The following is a 21,518-nucleotide window of genomic DNA, read 5'->3' as shown; positions in this document are numbered from 1 at the left end:
TTCAAGCTTTTGGAGTCTGGTTTGCATTAAAATAGCAAGATCAGCACGAACTAGTAACAGCTGTCAAGGAGCATGCGCCTGTACGCGTGTGTGTCTGTGTGTGCTATTTGTGCCTCTGTGTCTGGTCATCTCTGCCCTCGTTGGCCCAGAGCTATCGTCACATTTTTGCTAAAAAATCAGTGCCATTTTAGATTCCTATGGAGTCACTTGTTTTTCTTTTTTTGTTAATATTTATTGAGCTCTACATTTTTCTCTGTTCCCCTCCCTGCCTTTCCCCTCCCCCTTCAACCCTCCCCCAAGGTCCCCATGCTCCCAATTTACTCAAGAGATCTTGTCTTTTTCTACTTCCCATGTAGATTAGCTCTTTGTATGTCTCTCTTAGTGTTCTTATTGTTGTCTAAGTTCTCTGGGATTGTGGTTTGTAGGCTGGCTTTCTTTGCTTTATGTTTAAAAACCACCTATGAGTGAGTACATGTGATAATTGTCTTTCTGTGTCTGGGTTACCTCACTCAAAATGTTTTCTAGCTCCATCCCTATGGAGTTACTTTGTACAGGAGAACAGGGCCAATAGTAGCAGGAGAAATGGCCTTCCTTGGGCACAGCAAGAAAGCTTCTGTGAGCCTAATGTCACTTGTGAGTCCACCAGACAGTTTTGTGTTTGGCCACAGCCGCTGTACCAGAGGAAGCCAAAATCAAAGGACTTGTCTGTTACCCACAGGCTCAACTAGAATTGGAGGATGCACTGTGGGTGGGGCCTGTGGGACCAGGAGCACCAGGCCAGCAGGTGGGAGCAGCCATCTCTGGATGGTGGGCAAGCTGTAAATCTCTAGAGAAGGGGAGGTGGGGACCTGACCCTGACTAGAAAGAAGCCTACTGGCCAAGGGGCTGCAAAAGGAGAGTGCCCGAGAAGCCTCTTCAGACATTTCCTAAAAAGGACCCTCAGCTAGGGTGAGGGAAACAGATTGCTGCAGAAATTGAGCAAATGAGATTGGGGCTCAACTCCAGGGATGCAGTGTGGTCTCTGCACAGTGCAGAGGGTCTGTGCAGGCTGGCTGTCTGGATTGGGAATGTTCAGTTATGTGTGCAGAGGAAGGTCGGCCCCTGTCTGCCTGCCTCGCTTACGTAGAAAGCTGTGTGCCGCTTCCTAATCGTCCCAGAGCCCCGCTCTTTTCCTTCAGGGTCTCCTACTGCGGGTGTCTGATCAGAGACCTCCCTGTTTCCCAGCCCTGCTGATGGCCGCTTTCTGCTGCTTCTGATGCTGGGAGCCTGGCTAGCACACCGTGTGTGTGTGTGTGTGTGTGTGTGTGTGTGTGTGTGTGTGTGTGTGTGTGTGTGTGTGTGTGGCAGGGACTGGTTTTATCCTTGCTCTTGGCCCAAAGGCTGCTCTCGTGGATGCAATGGACTTCACACTTGAACTTGAGCCAGAGCTGAGCTGCTGGGACCAGTTCCCTGTGACTTTCAGGCAAAGGGACGGAGGTGGTGGCTTTTATCTTCTGGGGCCAGCCCTTTATCCTAGTCAACAAAACCTCCACTCCTGCCCATCTCCTCAAGCTCCTGGGGTCTGTCTGTTCCCGTGGTGGGACTGGGCACGCAGTGATGGTGGACTCGTGAGTGGCTGGCCGTGAGAGAGCAGTGGTGGAGCTTGGGACCTTTGTAACCTTGTCACTGGGGCCAGGCAGCCTGAGTCAGGTGGCTTAAGGACAGAGAACCAAGAAGACCCTTCCCACAGTAGGGGGCTGAAGGACTCCCAGCCTAGAGGTCATGTGTGTGGTCTGTGCTCAGGTCGGGAGAGAAGTAGCTCTCTGGGTTCTGTACTCCCCTACCTTCAACCTGAGGTCAAGGTCAGGTTTTAATTTGTCTGTTTAACCTCCAAGTGACACATAGTGTTTTTGCTATGACGGCAGAAGGGGCTGTGTGTGACCTGGACAGAACCTGATCCTGGTGGCAGTGACACCGTCACCTCTGGGGATTCTTGTGTCCTGTGATAGCTGGCGATGGCTCAGTCTCCTTCACCTTTGCTTCCCAGGTGGGACCTCAGATATGCCGCTCAGTTCCACCGTTCAGCTCACTGAGGTGATGCAGGGGTGCCAGGGCTGATACCAAGTTTAAGTAGCATTTTGTATATCTACACGTGCTACCTTGTGCATTTCAAAAGCCATTTCTAGAAGGACTCCTTAGGCGGACGTGACCCTTGCCTTGGCACCGAGGTGGCAAGCGCACAGCTATGCAGAGCTGGACGGGGCAGCCACTGTCCCTGTCCTACGGGAGCTCACGTATGCCTGCCTGTGAGCGGCTTGACAGCAGAGCCGGTGTCTCCCCCCCTGCACTGCCCACGGTCCCTTGCAACAGCAAGCTGTGCAGTCCATTCCGGAGTGGAGTCTGCAGGTCATCCCATGGTTCAGAATGGAGGGGACTTTGGTTCCTCTGTGCAGCAGTGACACAAAGCACAGATGCCCCTGGTGTCCAGATCATCCTAATCTAAGCAAACACTGAGGAGGGAGGGAAGCGAGAGGGAGTGGGCCTCGGAGGTACTTCCCTGTGTGTGCCCTGTGTGGCGCCAGTTGGAGTCAACTGTGTATGACCTGGTAGGAGACCAGTTGGCTTGGCAGTTGGTGTCCCTGGGTCACTTCCCACATACACCCCCTGTTTCAACATCCTCTCTAAATAAAAAGCCTCATTGAGAACACATTCCCTCCTCATTCTTCCTTATTTTTTTGTGCTCTGGGTTTTGTTTTGCTATTTCAGAAAAAAGTTTGCTGCTGTGTGTGTGCATGGTTGGGCAACAGTCTGTTGAGGTCTGGGCTCTCAAGGTTGTACACTCCTGTGGGATCCTGCACTTGGCTGGAACCCGAGTGGGTGGAGGCCGGGTGACTCTGGGCTGTGGAGTGGGAACAGGCTTCCTGTCTCTAGACAGACTCTACTGGCCTTGTCATTCAGCTCCTGACGTCTCTACGGCTCATGTTCCTCCCCTCAATCATCACTGTCACCTGGAGACCATACCCACAGCATTCCCAGTGGCTGGTGAACAGGTACAGGGGCATTAGGAGACCACTCTTCAAACCGTAGGAACATCACCTGGGTATACGGGAGAAGTATGACCTGGTGCCGGCCTCTGTCAGTCAGCCCACCTGACTATCATGTGTGAAAGACCGGTCGGTGTCCCTGCCACATGCTCAGTTGTGTGCCCAGTTCTGCCGCTCTGTTCACATAGAGGGGGTGGGGACAGGAGAGGGTCATTTCGCCCTCACCTGTGTTCATCCTTGCACCTGACCTTAGTGACTCCCAGGAAAAGGACCCCACAGAGCAGTATGGCATTGGGCCCGAGCCATGCAACTCACCTTTGGGGTATTTAGTTTTGAGACAGATTTGCTGCAGATCCCAGCCTAGCTTTGAGTTCTCAATCCTCTTGAGTATTAGTTATTCTGTGTGTTCAAAACTAAAAGCGTGGCCAGCGGGGAGTGTGTGCTTAGCATAGAGTGAAGAAAGGTCCCTGGGACCCTGTGGCTCTTGAACCTGGGACAGTGCATCTAGAGCACGCGGGACTGTGGGGACTGAGAGAGAGCAAGCCCTGCTTTGCCCCCCACTGACCACTGCAGCCGAGCTGAAGGTGTCCTGTTGTAGGAACACTGCCTTAGGTAGGCTTTTTCCTGAGAGAAACACGGGCTAACAGTTAAGTGGCCTGGCCCAGTTTTTGGCAACTCCTGAATCCCCTCTGGGCATTCACCAGCCACCTCTATGATTCTAAGAATATTTGATCAAGACATTCCAAGCCAATGGATGCTCAAAAACCCCTGGGTGCTCACAGCATGGGGGCCCAGGACAGCACAAATCCCTATTAGAATGTACCCCAGTCACACTGGCCCCCACACACATCTTTGATGGGGGCCAGAGGTACAGCCCCTTCACCTGCACAAGTGACATCCTGGCCAGGGTGAGCAGCTCCATTCCTCCAGCTCTGGGGAGAGGGGAGAACATCCCTTTGCCCTGTGAGTTTGGGGAAGAGCAATGGGCTTTTTCTCCACCTCCCACACAGAGGGCCTCTTGACCCTCGTGGAACCCAAGGGAGGCGCTCGAGACAACAGCTGGGTCCCGGCAGCTTGGGGTGTGCTGCAGCACCCGCCCCTGTGTGTGCTCTCAGGCCCTGAAGCTTCAGAACGGTCAGGTTTCAACCATTGCTTCCTGATCAAACCCATGAGCAAACAGGAGCGAAGCCCACGCGGCTGTCCTGGGTTCAGGGCTTTTCCTGGGTTTGCATGCCACCTGGTAATGGCGGGGGCAGGCAGGGGGAAGGGTGCTACCTTCAGCTGGCAGAAAATGCCAGGTTACCTGGATGCCTCTGCTCACAGGGCCGCCCACACCTTGCAGCAGGCACAAACAGCCCAGGTTCCTGCTTCTGTGTGGCGCAGAATGGCTGGCCATGGCTCTTGAGAGTAAAGCAGATATATGTATGCCCAGAACTTGGGGAGGCTGAGGCAGGATTGCCCCGATTCCAGGACAGCTGGAAGCCTATCCTGCCAACCAATCGCCACTCCCCGTCATGCTATTCAGCAGACACATGGACCTGGGCATCCCAGCTGTGGAAAGTCGTGTACACGGAACCTGTTGTCAAGTGCAGGAGCTCTGAGTCCTTGAGTCCTAGGGATAATGAGGACATTCTCTCACCACCCAGGCTAGGGCCAGTGCTCTGTCCTGGGCCCTCCTGTTCTCCCCTTTCCTTTCCAGGCCCTCCGGGGTGTAGTGGGCACCAGGAGAGTGGCCACAGCCACTTCCGTGAGAAGACACACCTTGTGTGAGATCAGGCAATCTTGAGCTTAGCTACTGAGGCTACTGGGGACTGGTCCAGGTTCCTTCTCAGTCCCCAGAGTGGCTCAGCCAACCGTGCCTGTCAGCATAGGACTGGCTGCTCCCCCAGCCTGGATCAGTGTAAACCATGAGTGTCAATGCAGACATGGGTGGAGGAACCCCACATGTGTGCCATTGGGAGGATGCTGATTCTGCTGTGGCCCCAAAGACAGCCCACCAAGGACAACTGGTTTCCTCCTTGCCTCTTGGTTTTAGTAGGGATGACAAGATGCCTAGCCAAGTGTCCCCAGAGTACCGTGGGACAGACAACACCTCCAAGTTCTCCAAATCAGGAACCAGTCTCCCTCAAATCAGCTTTCTAGGGACCTTGTTTGAGGTTTCAGCCTGATCCAAGTGCAAAGGGCCCTTTCAAGTGAAGTTCGTGCCATTTCTCAAGGGAAATGGAGCTCAGAAGATTCATGACTTAATTTGGGACAGGAAAGCAATTCTTAAGAAAGTGTTTGGAGCCAGGCGGTGGTGGTGCACACCTTTAATCCCAGCACTTGGGAAGCAGAGGCAGGTGGATCTCTGTGAGTTCAAGGCCAGCCTGGTCTACAAGAGTGAGTTCCAGGACAGGCTTCAAAGCTACAGAGAAACCCTGTCTCGAAGGGGTAAAAAAAGAGAGAGAGAGAGAGAAAGGAAGAAAGTGTTTGGATGCTGCATGAAAAGTGTGGGGTCCCCAACCACTGTTCTTGATGCAACAGCACGCTGTGGGTCATGTTTTAAGTTATTGTTTGGATTTTATTATGTATACATGTGTGTTTTGTATGTGAGCTACAGATGTGCCCACAGAGTTCAGAAGAGGGCATTGGACCCTCTGGAATTGCAGTCACAGATGGTTGTGAGCCACCACGTGGGCACGGAGACCCAAACCCAGGTCTTCTGTATGAGCAACTCATGCTCCACAACCACCGAGCCCTCGCCACAGTCCTGAGGCTGCCTTTCTATTGCATGTGCACACAGCATCTGCAGTGAGTTTAAGGCAAGAGTGAGCCGCACGAAGCCCTGTCCGTAAAAGAGGGGTGCTGAGCGTGGTAGTGCTAACCCCAGATGTGTGATCTCCCTTTTCATCAGATCCTGAGCTACAGTGACTCCAATGGCTGCAGACAGACTTCGGGGAGGGGGGGGCAGCATGGCCTCCCTCAGAGCTCCAGTGGAAGGCAGTGTTAGGTTTGGGGTGGAGCGACACAGATAGATTCAAGGGGAGCCCTGCCATGGATGACTGTAGAGGAGGGGCTGGGCCAGAAGGGCTGGACAGACAGGCGACAACATGGTGGGGTGTCTGAAGAATGACATGGGGGACATGTAGCAGAAGCAGGAATCTATTCTTGCACTTCCTGAAGATGGGGGAAGTTGCATAGCAGGAGGCTGCAATGTGGATCTCTGATTCCCAGGCAGGGACATGGGTAAGGAACCCAAGTGTGGTTTCGATGTGAACTCAGTTCCCCAGTGAGAAGTACTGATACCTGGGATTGCCTGTTGGCTAGGGTCTCCTGCAGTGTCTGAAAAGAGCCTGCTGCAGAGAGCGGGCTGCGCAGACTGGGTTCTACGGTTATGTTCTTAGCGGCACCTTGACTCTTGCACCAACTAAGTCCAGGGACCATGGCTCTTTTTCCTGGAGGGCACATGGACTGCAGAGCCCCAGGACACTTCAGAGAGCCATCAGAGCTTCTCGTTTGTGTGATAGGTCAGCAGGCAGCATCCCTAGGCCAAGACCAGGATCCTGGGGCTAGGGGTTGCTGATATTATGCCCAGCAGACAGTGGGAGGTTGGTGTTTCCTGCCTTCCCCAGCTCATCCATCTAACTGCTCCATTGCCCTGCCTGTTCCCTTGCTGGACCTTGGCCCTGGTGGTGCTGTGCCGCCCACGTGGCTCTGGGGTCAGAGGCAGGCCGGCCCCAGGGCAGTTCTCAGTGCTGCAGTTTATATAACACACACACACACACACACACACACACACACACACACACACACAGCCTCTGGGACCTAGGCTATAGGCAGGGAGCTGCCCAGAGTCAGTCAGAGCTGGTAGCCAGGGCAACCAAGTTTCCCTTCTACTTCTAGGGCCCAAGTTAACCCCCCAGGCTCTTTTCCTTGTCTCCAGTGGGCCCTCAGGCACCCTCCCTACAGTGACTCCTCAGGTTAGGAACTCTCCAGCTGAGGGAATACAGGGTGACTGTGGGGGAGGGAGGCAGAGGCTCCTGTGTGGAGGAGGGTGCCCTACCGTAGCCTCTGGAGTCCCCATGTCCCTTCACTGTAGACTGAGGAGGAAGTGCCCTTATTTGAGCAAATGTGGTCTCCTGTGGCTGGACTGTGGGTGTGGGGTTTCCCAGGGCGGGGGAGGGGAGTGCATCTGTTTGCGATATCTTGTTACTGTCCTGGGGTGCGACCAATGAGAACCTGGGATCGCGGAGAGCTCACCCTTCCTGGAAAGCCTGGGGTAGGTACTTGGGTTCCTCACCATGTCCCCACGCCCTTTCCGAGCTGCTAGCTACATCTGAGTCAATACTAGTTACGCTTTTTCCAGGAAAGACAAAGTGGGCTGACCTCCCTGGAACTGCTGAATGACTGCAATGCCATCCTCTGCCTTCCTCCTAGGGGAAGCGGGGAGGGCAGGGCAGGCATGGGCTTCCTCGGCGAGATGCCAACAGAAGTGGTGATTCATGAGGTCGGCGCTCCACCACAGCGGAGCTCCCACCGTGTGGTCCTTCACTGAGAGGTGTCCCTAGCAATGGAGGTCATTCCAGCCCCCACCTGGGTCTTCAGGACAGACTGGAGCCAACAGCCAGGGACTTGCCAGAAAAGAACAGGCAAGGTTTCCATGAGACTGCTGCCCTCTGGTGGCTTCTGTGGTCACTGCACAGGGCTCAGGAAACTGAAGGAATGGGACTTGTGCTCAGTCCACTTGACACCTGTTGGGTCCATCCGGCCCCTGAGCTGAACTCTCCTACCACGCATGCCTCCCATATATGGCTGTCTCTGAAGCCTCTTGTGAACTGTGGTTAGAAAGAGTGGGCTGGCAGGGGTCCAGGGGTCCGATCCACGCCCGGCTTGACAGCCTGTCGTTGACTTTCAGGAGCTAGAGGCCAGCACTGAACTGTCCCCTGAGGAGCGGAGGGTCTTGGAAGGAAACTGAAGAAGGAACGGAAAAAGGAAGAGAAAAAGCGACTGCGAGAGGCAGGCCTTGCTGCGGCTCAGACAGCAAAGGGCCAGACCCTGCCAGCCAAGCCCTCGGCTGCCGTTCTGGCCCTGGAGTACCTCCAAGGGTAAGCACCACTGTGGGCTGAATCCAGAACATTCTGCCGCTGCTATGGTTCTGGGTAGAGGTCCATTGTGGCGGGTGGGGAATGCCACCCCTTGACTGGTGTTGGGGAGGCCCCTGCCCTGTCTATTCTGTATCCACACAGCTGCCCTCAGGCACGTCCCCTCTGTGGCCACTGTGTGCCCAGCCTGCAGACACACCACCATCTTGGCTGGGCACTGAAAACAGGTATTCTGGAAGGCAGGGAGGCCACGCCCCTGATCCACAGGGCGTTGCAGATTGTGACAGCCCCACAGCTGGGAATCTTCCCGGGTTTTTGTTTGGTTTGTAGGATTAATTTTATCTTCAGTTCCTGGAGCTGGACTTTCAGGCAGGAGAGTGTGCTGATCCTTAGCTCCTGGGCTGTCATTCCAGCCTCCCCCCAGGTGGGCTTGCTAAGCCACGACGTCTGCCTACAGGAAGAAGGGTGTTATTTAGGGCCACATCTCATCGTGGTGGAGAAGGGTGACACAGCTAGTCACGTCGTGTCCACGTGTGACAGAAAGCAGAGACGTGAACGCTGGCGCTTCCTCCTTCCTACTCTCTCAGTCCAGAGCCCCAGCCCATGGGGCAGCACTGCCCACACTCAGGGCAGGTCTTCCCGCCTCCAGTAACCCCATCTAGACACTCCCTCGCAGATGTGCCCAGAGGCTCGTCTCACTGTGCATCAGTGAGCAAGGTGAAAGAACAATTGTAGCTTCTGTGCATGTGTGCACACATGTACGCGCACATACACAACACACACACGCATATACACACACCCTTGCAAACATGCATGCATACACACATGAAAATGCAAATGAAAAAAACTGAGCTGAGCATGCTGTCACATATTCTGTAATCCCAGCACTTAAAGAGGCTGGGGCAAGGGGATGACCCTGGCTACATAGTGAGTTTGAGGCTAGCTTGGCTATTTAAAGCTCTCTCAAAAAAACAACAGAAAAGAATTGATAGATTCAAGAAATTTAGAATGCTCCCTTTAAAGTCATTAAATAACAGGATTTTAGAGTTGGAAATTGATCCTGTATCCCTATGGTTACAAATAGAGGTACCCAAGATGGAGTAAGGGACCCCCACAGTAGATGTGCTGAGGGTGCACATTCCCCTGAGACAGGCTCCACCACCACGAGCTTGCAGGTGATCTGATCTCAGAGCCCCTGGGACCATCCTCCATATCCTGAGTGTCTGTCTTGGTTCCCAGGTGGGCCAGAAGCAGGAGAGCTGGAGATTCCAGAAGGACGAGGCAGACGTGGCTCTTGCTGAACATGTATGACGAGGACAAGGTCTGTGCGCAGTAGACGGGCCAAGGTGGGGCCCTTCATGGGCAGTAGGACATTCGAGTGACAGGGTCCGCAGGGCCCTGAATGGACAATGGGACCCTTGGGTGACAGGGTCCATGCGCAGGTGTCCATCTAAGCAAGGGTCCTGCATGCAGATCAGCACCTGGCCAGGACACCTGCATAGGGGCTGGATCTTCCAGGTGCCAAGAACCTATACATGGCATGCTGCACATAGATGGGGTCCGTTTGTAGAGGTTAGCTCACCTAAGTGACCGGATACATATAGAGTAAGCAGGGTCCAGGTGAGGGACTCTGTGCACAGGGCAGGTCACGTGGGCCCCTAAGGCAGAGGTGCAGCCTGGGAAGGCTGTCCTTGTGGTCCCATACAGTGGTGTGTCATCTTCTCTCACCCCTCCACCCCCTGTTCGCCAGGGACCAATAATCCCTTCCTTGTCCTCTGTGCCACCTGTATGTGCAAGAGTGTGGGTGTGCCGGGCTCCTCTCAAGGAGGAATCTGGTTCCTTGGGGAGAGATGGAATTTGGACAGCAGAACCCCACAAGCTAAGTTAGGGGGCTGGAGCTGCCCTGTCAGTGCTGAACTCCCATAAGCCCTCTGTCCTGCAGGACTCTCCTACCCTTCCCCCAGGGCCACACCACTGCTTCCCCCTAGGCTGCTCCCTTGAGTGTCTATCTGTCATACAGGGTGAAGGATGCTCGTGTGTGTCTCTTAGGGTGCTGGGTGCCCATATCTGGAGGCATCAAGTGAGGGCTGTGGCCCGTCAACCCCACCCACCTTCAGGCACAGGCCTGCCCCCACTGTGTGGGTCTCCCCCGCTGTATGATGTCTTCACGTGGGCATACTGAAAATAAATGATCTTGAAATAGAAACAAAGTCAAAAGCTGCCGCTAGGGCTCGGTAGGTGGAGTGCCTGTCTAGTGGGCACCAAGACCTTGGGTTCCGTCCCCAGCCCGGCATAAACTGGGTGTGAAGGTGCACACTTGTAACCACAGCACTGCTGTGGGAGAGGGAGGGAGAAGGAGGAGGAGTTTGGGGTCACCCTTGGCCAGCCTGAGCTAGAGATGGTGCCTCAAAAAAGTTTTTTAAAATGTATATAGGGAATGTCTGAAGCACAGGAGAGTCATGCCACCACACTGGCCTCTTTTCCATGATGTCCCCCCTCTTGTCTTGACAAAGTAGCAGCAGGGTGGTTGCGGGGGAGGGGTCACTTGCACACAGCTCTGCTGGGAGACCCCATTGTGGGGACAGTGTAAGCTGGACGCCTAGGCCAGCACGGGGAGGAACCCTGGTCCCTGCCACTGCTCAGGATCCACATGCACTGTCCTCTTTCCCCCCAGGTTCCTGACGAGCACTTCTCTACCCTGCTGGACTACCTCGAGGGGCTGAAAGGCAGTGCCCGTGAGCTGACAGTCCAGAAGGCCGAGGCCCTGATGCAGGAGCTCGATGAGGCCGACACTGAGGCCAGAGATGCGCAACTGGGAAAGATGGAGCGCCTCCGGCAGGTGCTGCAGCTGCTCTCCTAACAGGAGGAGGTGGCCTTGGGTCCTGAGGACACGTGGGCTACCTCCTCTGCCGCTGTGGAAGCAAGAAGGCCACCAGAAGGTCATGTGCCTTGAGGACTTCCTTCCAAAGTCCTGGAAAGGACCCTATCCATACACACACACACACACACACACACACACACACACCTCTATACGCAATCCTGGTGCCTTAAGAGTTGAGCATGGTCTCCCGGAAACAGCTCCCAGGTGCCACTCCCATGTGTGTGGCCCCAAAGTGACTGTGAACAGATTCTATGAATGAAATCTCAGAGACTGGCCCACCCATGCCGGCTTTCCCCATCAGCTAGGGTTCCCTGGTGTGGGGATGGTGGATCTCCTACATACTCAATCTGAGGGCCACTGCAGTACAGCCTAACAACTCTCCTGCCTACAGGGAAGCCCTGCTGGGGACTCAGAGTGAGGATCCTGGGCCTGTATGGCCGCCAGGAGCTACTAGAGGCTGCTGCCCCTTGACCCCAACGGGCTTTCAGCAACCACGTGTTGTCCCTCAGTGTCAGGAGCTAGATCCAGTTCCTTCTCACTGGGTTGTCTCAGCCCACGTGTTGGAAGCAGAATGACTAAGCCTTTGTGTCTGGACCCGTGTCACTTTCAGAGCACATAACCGACTCTCATTGGGTGACTTTCCTGGGGACCATGAAGAAACATCCATAGATAGCATGTATGGAGGGCACTGACCGGCCAGAGAGGATTTAATGCAAGTCCAACTCAGTGAGCATTAAGTTCACTGGGTTCTGCGTGGGAGCCGTGCAGGGTCCTCTCTCGGCCTCCTGGGCCATCCAGCCACAGCTTTTCAGAGCCCCTCACTCTACCCCTGGGCATCAGAGTAACTTTTATATACCCCTGGAATAGAGCTGTATAAAAGAGGTATACAGATCAAATATTATCTACTAGATCATGAGAAATTTATTTTAAAGCAATTCTGAATATATTTAATTTTTATTCTTTTATTAAAGATTAAAACAAGTTTGCAGCACAGCCCACAGATGTGTGACCTTGTTGCTGAGAACTGAGGGAGAGGACGGAAAATACTGAAAGCTTGTTTTCCATAAACTGTCTTAAACCTTGAGACTCTAATCCCAGCTCTCGGGGGGCAGAGGCAGACAGATCTCTGAACTCGAGGCCAGCCTGGTCTACAGAGTTGAGTTCAAGACAGCCAGGACTGCACAGAAACCCTGACTTGAAAAACCAAAATAAATAAATAAAGCCCTGAGACTGATAGCATCAGGTCGTGAGCCAGGGTGTTTCAGGTTGCAGATCATGTGGCAGGATTGCATGTACAGTGTGTTCAGGTCATGCGGCAGGAGGGCATGCATGGTGTGTTCAGGTCTTGCGGCAGGAGTGCATGCACAGTGTGTTCAGGTCTTGCGGCAGAAGGGTGTGCACGGTGGTTCTGAACATGCATGTGTGCCCAGAACCAAGGCTACAGGGAAGTTGTGCTATGTGACACCAGGAAACAGGATTTCTTACACGTTTTACTGTTTATTTATTTTTGGTTTTTCTAACCAGAGTTTTTCTGTGTAGACCAGGCTGGCCCTGCACTCAGAGATTCCCCTTGCCTCTGCCTCCCAAGTGCTGGGATTAAAGGTGTGCGCCATCACCCCCAGGCTACACATTTTACTTCTAATTTTTGATTGTTGCACAGAAATGTCTGACTTGCCAAATGTGGTTTTTTTTGGTTTTTTTTTTTTTTTTTTTTTTTTTTTTTCCTGAGTAGAGTTGCAGCCCACAGTTGAAGAGGCAGGAGGGAATGGTGGCTGGGATCTCAGGTGGACCAGGTGACCCTCCCACGCTGGTACCCTCCCTACATGGATGTTAACCGGCCCAGTCTCTCAGGGGTCTCCTTTGGGTGGTGACAGCTGCTCTGAGTGATGCAAGGCCCAAGAGGACAGAGTTCCACCGCCCACTCCCAGCTCCAAGTGGACAGGACTTGCGTCACACTGAGGAGATTGATGGCCAACCAGAGCCATCTGGGCTAAAGCCAGGCTGCCCTCAGCTGCTCTCAGCTACCCAGAGAGGTCCAAGTGAGCCTGTGAGAGCAGCCGCCGTTCCGTTCAGATCCTTCCGCCACTAGAGGGCGGTCCAGTCCCTACCGCCTTAAGCACTGGCCTCCTGCCTGGAACAAGATGCCACATGGCAGAAGAGAGGGCGCACACTGGGGTAGCCCCTGGGCTGCAAACTCTACCAGATCACTTGAGTGAAGCAGAGCTGAGCTGTCCCTGGGTCTTGTGAAAGTGTTAGGATGGAACTGGGCAGTGGTGAAAAACACTGTTAATCCCAGCACTCGGAAGGCAGAGGCAGGCAGATCTCTGAGTTTGAGATCAGCCTGGTTCTCACAGTGAGTTTCAGAACAGCCAGGGATGCATAGAGAAACCCTATCTGGGAAAAAAAGTGGTAGCTTGTATCAAGTCCCTAGCACTTGGGCACAGTGGCAGAATTCTGCATTCGTGTGGGAGAGAGGCAGCCGACCAAAGTATGCACCTTTCCCTGGGTCATGGGTCTCAGGCAGTCTGGCTATTTGTACTCAGACCCTATCTCACCTACAAAGCCCTGTCCCCAGCCTTGTCCTGCATCCCTCAGACACTTCTGACACTTAAGGTTTAGTTACTTTAAAGCCCTGGCTGGGTCTAGCATCAAAGCAGTGTGACATCAGAGCCCAAGGGGGACTCATTCACCACCAACCACCGGACTGTTGGTGCCAGAAGGGACCCAAGTGTCACCTGATCTTTACTCCAGCTGGCTCTTCCCACTCCTGGTGACATCCAACCCTGCCCTTCCGCACTTGGGGAAGCCTTGCACTGTCTGCCGCTGTCTCGGGCTACGGGGATGCTGCTGAAGAAGGCACTTCTGGAGCTGGCATGTTGTCACAACAGACATGCGCAGCAGGGTTATCAGCCTGCACATTCCAAAGCCTTGAGTGGGCACACAGAAACAGAGAATACAAACAACAGCACAAAGAAGGGAGTAGCCAGGAGGCTCAAGAGCCATAGCGCTGGGTCTCCTGGTAGCCAGGTCAAAGGGAAACGTGGTGAGTTGCTCACTGTCAGTGAGACCTGGCTTTAGGAACCTGGGAGAGAGGTTCCCAGGAAATCAGCTGGGAGATGCTCTTCCTGCCAAGTGTTCTTGCCCCAGGTCACCACAGCGTGTCAGTCTTCACAGGAGAAGGGGACAGAAATGTCACCTGTGGTCAAGCTCTGGGATTCCCTTGGTTTTGGTCACAGGTGGAGCACCCCGAACTGTGACTGGCAGATTCTGCCTAGTTAGAGAGATAGGAGGGTGCACTGGGAACTGTGGAAGGGCTATAGGCCAGGTATCTGAGTTTGGGGACCCCCCGTGGCCGGGTGCGGAGCTGGTATAACCAATGGTAGGCTCTGGTGACGGAGAACAATGGAGAACTGAGGCCTAGTCCATGCTCTGGGGATTTGACTGCCTTGGGAACCAGAGTAGAGAACAATCTGTAGTGTTCGGAATGAAGGAGCCTGGAAGATAGGTTTCTAGGAACATCATATCAGGCCAAGGTAGAGCTGCTAGGCTAAGCAGGACACATATATACTCCCCCATGCCCAGATGAAAGGCCAGCTTCCAACCTCCAGTGGACAAACTTGGGCAGCTTGGCCCTACTGTACACTGTGGCATAAAAGCTGTGGTACTCATCTTGTGGTTCAGAGGGACAAAATAGGCACCGTCTGCCTGTCATTCATTGCTAGGGGCGCTTCAACCACACCATAGCCTGCAGTGCGCCCCGAGGGAGAGGCAGTGAGGCTCTGACAGTGTGCAAGCACCCTAGGATCTAGGCACTGCACACAAGGTCTGGGCAGGTGGCCGCATGGTAAAGGCTGGGGCAGGCCGCAGATCCAGGTCTGCGGGGCTGAGGCCGGGTGGGGGCAGCAGATGGTACCGCTGGAGGAGGCCGGCAAACAGCAGGAAGAGCTCCGTCATGGCCAGGCTTTTTCCAACGCAGACCCGGCGGCCTGAAAGAGAAACCACAGCACCATGTAGGGTGCCAGGTCTGCTTCTGGAGGGGAGAGGGGCAGGCAAGAGCTAGCTAGTGAAGGCACTCCCTGAAGGCTGAGGGCCAGCAAGTTACCAGTGGAGAAAGGCAAGAAGGCACCCCGCTTCACGAACCGCCCGTCGGCATCCAGGAAGTGGTGTGGGTTGAACTGGCTTGGGGTCTCCCATTGCGTCTTGTCCAGGAGCACTGAGGTCAGCAGCGGAATCACAGGGGTGCCCTATAGGGTAGAGGGGTCCCAAGGTAGGCTGATCTGCTTGGAGGGAGGGGAAGTGGCAGAGCGCCACCTGGCGGAGTTCCTGCCTCCCACCTCCACCACCTGGACAAATGAATATGAGACCCAGGAAGTCCCCTGTCAACCCAGTCAGAGCAAAGAAGTAGGACCGCACCTTGGGAAGCAGGTAGCCCCCCAGATGAATATCGGCAGTTGTGCAGCGGGGCACATGGGGCAGGAGTGTGATGTACCGCTGGGTCTCATGCAGCACCGCACTGGTGTAGGGCAGCGCTCGCTGGTCCTCTGGCCGGGGTAGCTGCCCAGGGCCCAGCACTTGGTCCAGTTCCTCCTGCACGCGGCCTAGGCCAGAGGATGGCATTGCATGAGTGAGCCCCCTCCGGACCCCTAAGGGTTCCAACCCCCTACCATAAGGTGACTCTCACCCTGCACATGTGGGTGTTTAACCATTAGGAAGACTGCCCACTGCAGTGTGGCTGCTGTGGTCTCTGTTCCAGCCATGACCATGTCCAGTGTGCAGGCCAGGACATTGGCCTCGCCAAACATGTCCTCAGGGTCATCCTCCTGCAGGGCAGATGGTTAGAATGGGGCTCAAAGCTCTGGGGATCCAACCCCAACCTATGGACCACCCCAGTCCTAGGCCACAGAGAATGAGGTAGAAGTCAGGCGGGTGGAGGGGGGGGGCAGTGAATGGCATTTACTGAAGAGTCCACCCAGCCCCAGTGCCCATTCCAGGGACTTTGAGGAGCTAATCTCACAGAGGAGGAGACAGACTCCCAGCGGTCCCCAGCAAATGGGAAAGAACCTTCAGTAGTTCCCTCCCCCGAGCTGGGGCCACTAAACCCCTGATTGGTCTCTGGGAAAGTCCCGGCCTGTTCACACCTGGCCCTGCTGGAGCAGAGCCTCCATGTAACTCCGCATGGGGCCGCCACTTGGCAAGGGTGGTCTCTGTGCCTTCAGCAGGGTTCTCAGGATGGTGCGCACCTCCTCGATCTTGCTCAAGACTGGCTTGTGCAACCTCAGCAGAGCCCCCAGCCGAGGGAAGGTGTTGAATAGCTGAGAGTGGGTGGGACAGTGGGGTGGGGTAAGGGTGAGGTGACGGAGGCAGTCCCTGTGAGCAAGCCAGTCCGTCTAGCAGCAGGTGCACCGGGCAATGCTGCCCCTGGCCACAAGAGGGCACCAGGCCAACAGTACTGAAGGCTTACCACCCCCTGGAAGTCCGGGGGCTAGGAGGGAATCTCAGGGCATTCAGGAAGAAGCCAGGTGACCTGATGTACTTGGATGGCTGTGCCAAGACCAAGAGTAATGGCTGCCTAGGGACATGTTCCTTTCTATCATCGCTGAAAGGGAAGGGCAGAGGAGGGATGGCTACCATGGGGAAGGCTCATAGGTCTTGGGGAGGGGCACTTTGTAGCTTATAGTAGAGTGGGTTTGGTGTCAGTAGGTATTTAGGATTCCAGCAGCCCCTATATTGGCAATTACTGGTGGGAAATGCCACATATTGCTCTAAAGTGATAGGGACCATCCCTACTGCCTGAGCTATCCAGAGGGACCCGGCCTCTCCATTCCTCAGAGAGTGCTCTGAGGATGAACTCACTGCTTGCTCTGACTGCACAGGTGGGATGCTAAAAGCATGGTCACCACAGTGACTGCTCTCCCTACCCCCTATGGGGCCTCATCCTGAGTCCATCTCCAGAGTGCTGGGATGGCAGGTGTCTGGTGCTGGGCCTGAAACCCGGGGCTTCGTGCACGCTAGGCAAATGCTCTAGCAGTGAAGCCACATTTCCTAGCCCCAGGGCTCCTTGTCCAAAGGGTGGCAAAACTGGCAGCTGGGAAAGGAGGAACCGTGTTGGGTACCAACCAGCCCTGACCTCACACACACACATACACCCTAGTTCAACAGGGGCTCAGTTCCCTGTGGCATGGCGGCCTCTCACCTGTATGCCAGGTGACCCCAACAGGACCATGACCTGGTCAATGAGACTCAGCAGGGATACAAACACAGGGTCCTGGTAGTCAAAGCGCTGGCCGAAGACGAGTCCAAAGGTGATGTTGCAGGGTGCCCAGCCCAGCAGGGCCAAGGGGAAGGGCTGGCCTGGAGGTCAGGGAGGAAAACAGGCGTCAGGGGGCAGAGATCCCAGGGAAAGGCAGCCTGGTCCTCCACTCACCTCCATAGCTGTCCAGCTGTTTCTTAAGACAGGTCAGCTCCTGCAGCACCTTGCCCACCATGGGGGACTGTCCCACCCCCAGGCTGTGCAGTGTCCGCACCGTGAACTGACGAGCCGCCCTCCAGTGGGCTCCAGAGGAAAAGAAGATGCCTGTTGGGTAGACATGAGCTGTGAGTGCTAGCCACTCCCCATCCTGATGACACATACAGGGAATAGGGGGCCCAACTGGGGGGCCCAGGCTCAACTCCAGGCCCGTCCCATCCAGAGGTTACCCTTGGCCATACCTCTCTAGGCTTGCCATGGACTGATCCTCTGATCCTGTTCCTCCCCAGCACCAGCCCAAGAAGCCAAGACACCCCCCCCAGTCTGTCAGGGAATCCCAGTTCCCACCTACCCCCGCCTTGCTGGATGAGCTGGAAGATGGGGATTGGGGGCCTGTCGGCCAGTTCATGCCTGGTCCCAACCAGGGCCTCCCTCACCAACTCGTAGCCTGACAACACCACAGTCTTCTGAGATCCCAGGTGGACTGTGAACACTGGCCCATAGCGTTCGGAGAGCTGGTAGGGACAGACAGGTGTCAGATAGGCAGTCCCCACCTACCCTCCAAGAGCTGGGATTAGCAGGACAACAGTATTGTGGACTTTCCAGCTGGACGGGACCACCCCAAGAACCCCTCCAGTCTCCCCAGGAAGGGGTGCTGTTCAGACTGCCATCTCCCCACTTCAAAGATAAAACAGCAACAACAAAACCAAAAAATCCTGAAAATGGAAAAGCAGAAATTGAATTTGTGCCGGCCTCACCAAGAGCCATGACTGGGCCTGCCGGATATCTACTCCCCAGAATCAGACCTGAAGTAGAGCCTGAACCTAGTGCCTGAAGCCACATGGAGTCTAGCCTGATCCACCCGAGGGAAGGTGGGGACAGAGCCACTTCAAGTCAGGTCTGCAGGTGTGTGGACTTCTCAACAAACAAGAGTCCCTTGAACAAAGTTCAAGGACCTCCACCCCACTGAGTCTGTCAACCCTGGTTAGAGGCAGAGCAACCAGCATACCTTCACCTCTGGGTCCTGGGGAGAACCCGTATCCCAGTGACACTCCCCCCCTCAAATAAGGACACTGCCTAACGATCTGCAACCGTACCCCATTTCAGTCACTACTAGATACATCTGCCAGCTTCTTTCTCGCTGTCCCATGCAGGCTTTCCCACAAATATGCCTCCCAGAGCCCACCCTGCCCACCACTCCTGAACCATGACCCTAGACTGCGCTTCCCGCTGTTTGCTTGCTTGCTTGCTTGCTTGCTTGCTTGCTTGCTTATTTGCAGTGCGGGCATAGAACCAGGCCCTTCTGCATGCTGAATAAGCCCACTACAATGAGCTACATCTCCAGCCTGGGTTATGCGTAACTTCCTACCCCTGCTCTCTGGGGACGAGCCTCTGGGCTCTTGTGTCCCACACTGGCTTCCCTTGTTGGAGCTGGAACACAGACACCATCAAGGCAGTGAGATGACATAGGACTGCCTACCCTACCTCCATCAGTGCCCGGTCTTGTTGGGTCACACCCAGCAAATGCAGGTTCCCCAGAAACGGCAGAGGGCGAGGCCCAGGGGGCCACCGAGGGGCCAGGGTGCAATGCCGGGCATAGCCCCGGAGCAGCCCCCATAGCCCCAGAAGCAGCAAGATCCCTGAGACACCCAGGAGCAGCAGAATCATGTGAACAGCTGAGCTGAGCAAACCCTCAGCTCTCCAGGGGCCCCGTGATCCCCGTGCCTTATAGCCATCCTCCCCAGGGCGTGCCAGCACCCCACCCACCCCACCACCCCGAGAATGTGGAATGAGCAGTTCGCAGGGGACAGCCCAGCAAGAGACTTAAAGCTACAGGCTGTGTGAAATGTGGGGTCGCCTCTGTGGCAGGGAGCCTGGGTTGGGGCCAAAAGAACCTCTGTAGGAGGTGCAGAGCCGAGGCTTTTTGGTCACAGGTTGTCCAAGCCTGGACCATTCGGGGTCAAGCTTCCAGGATAGCCACACCTTTCCATGTGCCCCCAGGTTCCAGTGACGTGGTCAAAGTCCATTGTCTACTCTGTCCTTAGTTCTCTGGGAACCTGTTAGCTCTACGTGGTCTTCCCATCAAAGTGGAACTTGTGGTTTTGGGGACTGCTTCCTCATTCTGAAAAGAAGAGTCCTTTGCGTGGTCAGATTGGAGCCTCCAGAAGCAGAACCTCTATCTAACATTGAATACCCTGTGCAGCTATCAAGGGCCTCAAAGCCCACAACCTTCAGAAACAGCCAGAGTCTTCTGAAGTCAAGGGAGCTCACCCCATAGCCTGCAGTAAGGGGCAGGGCAACCCAGACACTGAGCGACCATCCAACAGACTGTGTACAGACACAGCAGGTGGCCAGGTTTACAGCCCCAACTGTCTGGGCCTTAATCCTGCCCCTTAAACCCTGGTGGCCTCACTGGGGAGGAGGTGCCCCGTGAGATAGGATTGTGTGGGGCGGGTGACTTTTGGCACCAGAAGTAGCTGGGCTGCTTCCCACAGCCTGCCTCAACATGAGGCACCTGGAGTCCTCCCCCCACCCCGCACCAACCTCCAGTAGGGCCCCTCACCATGGGGCCTGTCCCCTGGGGTGTCATCCACACCCTGCACAAACGCTGAGATGAAGCAGAAGCCATCCCCGCTCCCTGCACCCAGGTCTTGCTCCTCTGTATGACTTGTGGAGCAAAGCTCACCTAGACTGCATCTCACCTGCATCGTGAACCTAGCACCTCTATTCCCTGAACAGCATGAGCCTAGACTGGGACAGTTCCTTGTCACCACTGTAGATGTCTGGGCCATGCTTCAACTGTTGCCAAAGCCACTTACTGGGCATCCAAGGCAGGGAATCCAACCCAACCAGGGAAATCTGCATAATTGCTGCAGGGAGCACTTACTGAGCACTCACAGTGTGCCAGCCTTGGCTGGGAGTCAGGGCTGTGGAAATCAGAGGCAGAGGGACCAGCAGGATCGTGCCATTACAATTCCAGGGCAAGACTAGTGTAACTCCGTTTGCCATTGACTATGCATTGGGCGGGGGGAGGAGGGGAGGTCAAGGCAGATGGTGTTTTATGGAGTCTGTACTGCAGCTAGTGAGCTGAGATTTGCCTGATTGCCGGGGACAATGTGATGTGGAGTAGGTGTAGAGAAGCCAGTCAGGCTGGGCCAGGAGAGGTGTCAGGGTGGTCAGGGCTGGAGTCTGCAACCCCTCCAGGAACAGACATAAGCTCACGGCCAGTATGAGAGTCCCTAAAGATCCACAGAAGGTCACCCCAAAAGTTGCCTGAGTGAGTAAAGTGATCTGATGTCCAGGTTTATGTGAACAGCTCCTTCCTAGAGGAAGGCTAGAGCATCCACGCTTGTGCCATGACTGATGTGGCCCAAATCCTCATGCTTCTTCCTCCCAAGGGCTGGGATTACAGGCAACACTACCCAGCTACCTTGAGGGTTATTTAGGGGAAGGATTTTTGTTGTTGTTTATTTGATAAAGGGTTTCACCACTCAAGTAGCTCAGGCTGGCCTTAAATTCACTACATGACTGAGGCTGACCTTGAACTCTTAATCCTCCAGCCTCTCCTTCCCTAGGGTTTAGATTGTTAGTGTGCACCACACCCAGTTGAAAGAGTCTGTGTGTGTTACGTGCCCACACGTACATGTTCATATGTTGCAAGTACATATTGCCACAGCATGTGTGTAGAGGTCAAAGGATGACCTCTAGTGTCTGTCCTCACCTTCCACCTTATTGAGACAGTCTCTTTTTGCAGTTGCATATGACAGATTAGCTGGCCCGAGGGCTTCTGGGATTTCTCCCATCCTCACCTCTGGTCTTGCTGTAAGAGCACTAGGATTGCACATGTGGAAGGTACCACATCCATTTTTACATAGAATCTGGGAATCCTCCAACTTGCACAGCAAGCATCCTAGCCCCTGAGCCATTTCCCAAGCCCCGCCTCATTTATCCAGACAGGATCTCTCACTGGCCTGGAGCTCACCAGTTCCAGCTAGCCAGCAGAGGGTGTCTCCGTCTTCTCAGTGCCGTGACGACGAGTGCATGCCACACGCTTTTGCCTGGCTTTA

At 54.8% G+C, this 21,518-nt stretch overlaps 2 protein-coding genes across 2 annotated transcripts; one reads left to right on the top strand and one right to left on the bottom strand.

Annotated features, from left to right (window-relative positions):
* Window positions 1-7,724: 7,724 nt before the first annotated feature.
* C10H7orf50 (chromosome 10 C7orf50 homolog) lies at window positions 7,725-11,978 on the top strand. The gene is given in 6 exon segments (XM_042055848.1): window positions 7,725-7,832; window positions 7,918-7,963; window positions 7,966-8,107; window positions 9,344-9,425; window positions 10,779-10,957; window positions 11,006-11,978. Coding segments are annotated over 6 exon segments (609 nt in total). The 3' UTR covers window positions 11,058-11,978.
* Window positions 11,979-13,789: 1,811 nt separating this feature from the next.
* On the bottom strand, window positions 13,790-19,119 carry LOC119825641 (cytochrome P450 2W1). The gene is made up of 9 exons (XM_038346629.1): window positions 18,937-19,119; window positions 17,804-17,966; window positions 17,410-17,559; window positions 17,179-17,336; window positions 16,124-16,297; window positions 15,667-15,805; window positions 15,399-15,583; window positions 15,088-15,229; window positions 13,790-14,971 (listed from the first exon to the last, which is right to left on the bottom strand). The coding sequence occupies exons 1-9, from the start codon at window positions 19,117-19,119 to the stop codon at window positions 14,784-14,786; spliced, it is 1,482 nt and encodes a 493-aa protein (XP_038202557.1). The 3' UTR covers window positions 13,790-14,783.
* Window positions 19,120-21,518: the final 2,399 nt, after the last annotated feature.

The sequence above is a fragment of the Arvicola amphibius genome, chromosome 10, assembly GCF_903992535.2.
Source record: "Arvicola amphibius chromosome 10, mArvAmp1.2, whole genome shotgun sequence".
In the NCBI taxonomy this organism is placed as follows: Eukaryota; Metazoa; Chordata; class Mammalia; order Rodentia; family Cricetidae; genus Arvicola; species Arvicola amphibius.
The sequence above is the reverse complement of the archived record's forward strand: the minus strand, read 5'-3'. Positions and strand labels throughout refer to the sequence as shown.

Bases quoted from the DNA above. Each gene is read 5' to 3' on its own strand.
- LOC119825641 (XM_038346629.1), bottom strand. From the start codon at position 19,119: ATGATTCTGCTGCTCCTGGGTGTCTCAGGGATCTTGCTGCTTCTGGGG. The intron at 15,806-16,123 runs GTGTGAACAGGC...TCTGCCCTGCAG, and splicing joins CTCTGCTCCAGCAGGGCCAG to GAGGATGACCCTGAGGACAT. The intron at 15,584-15,666 runs GTGAGAGTCACC...CCTCTGGCCTAG, and splicing joins TAAACACCCACATGTGCAGG to GCCGCGTGCAGGAGGAACTG.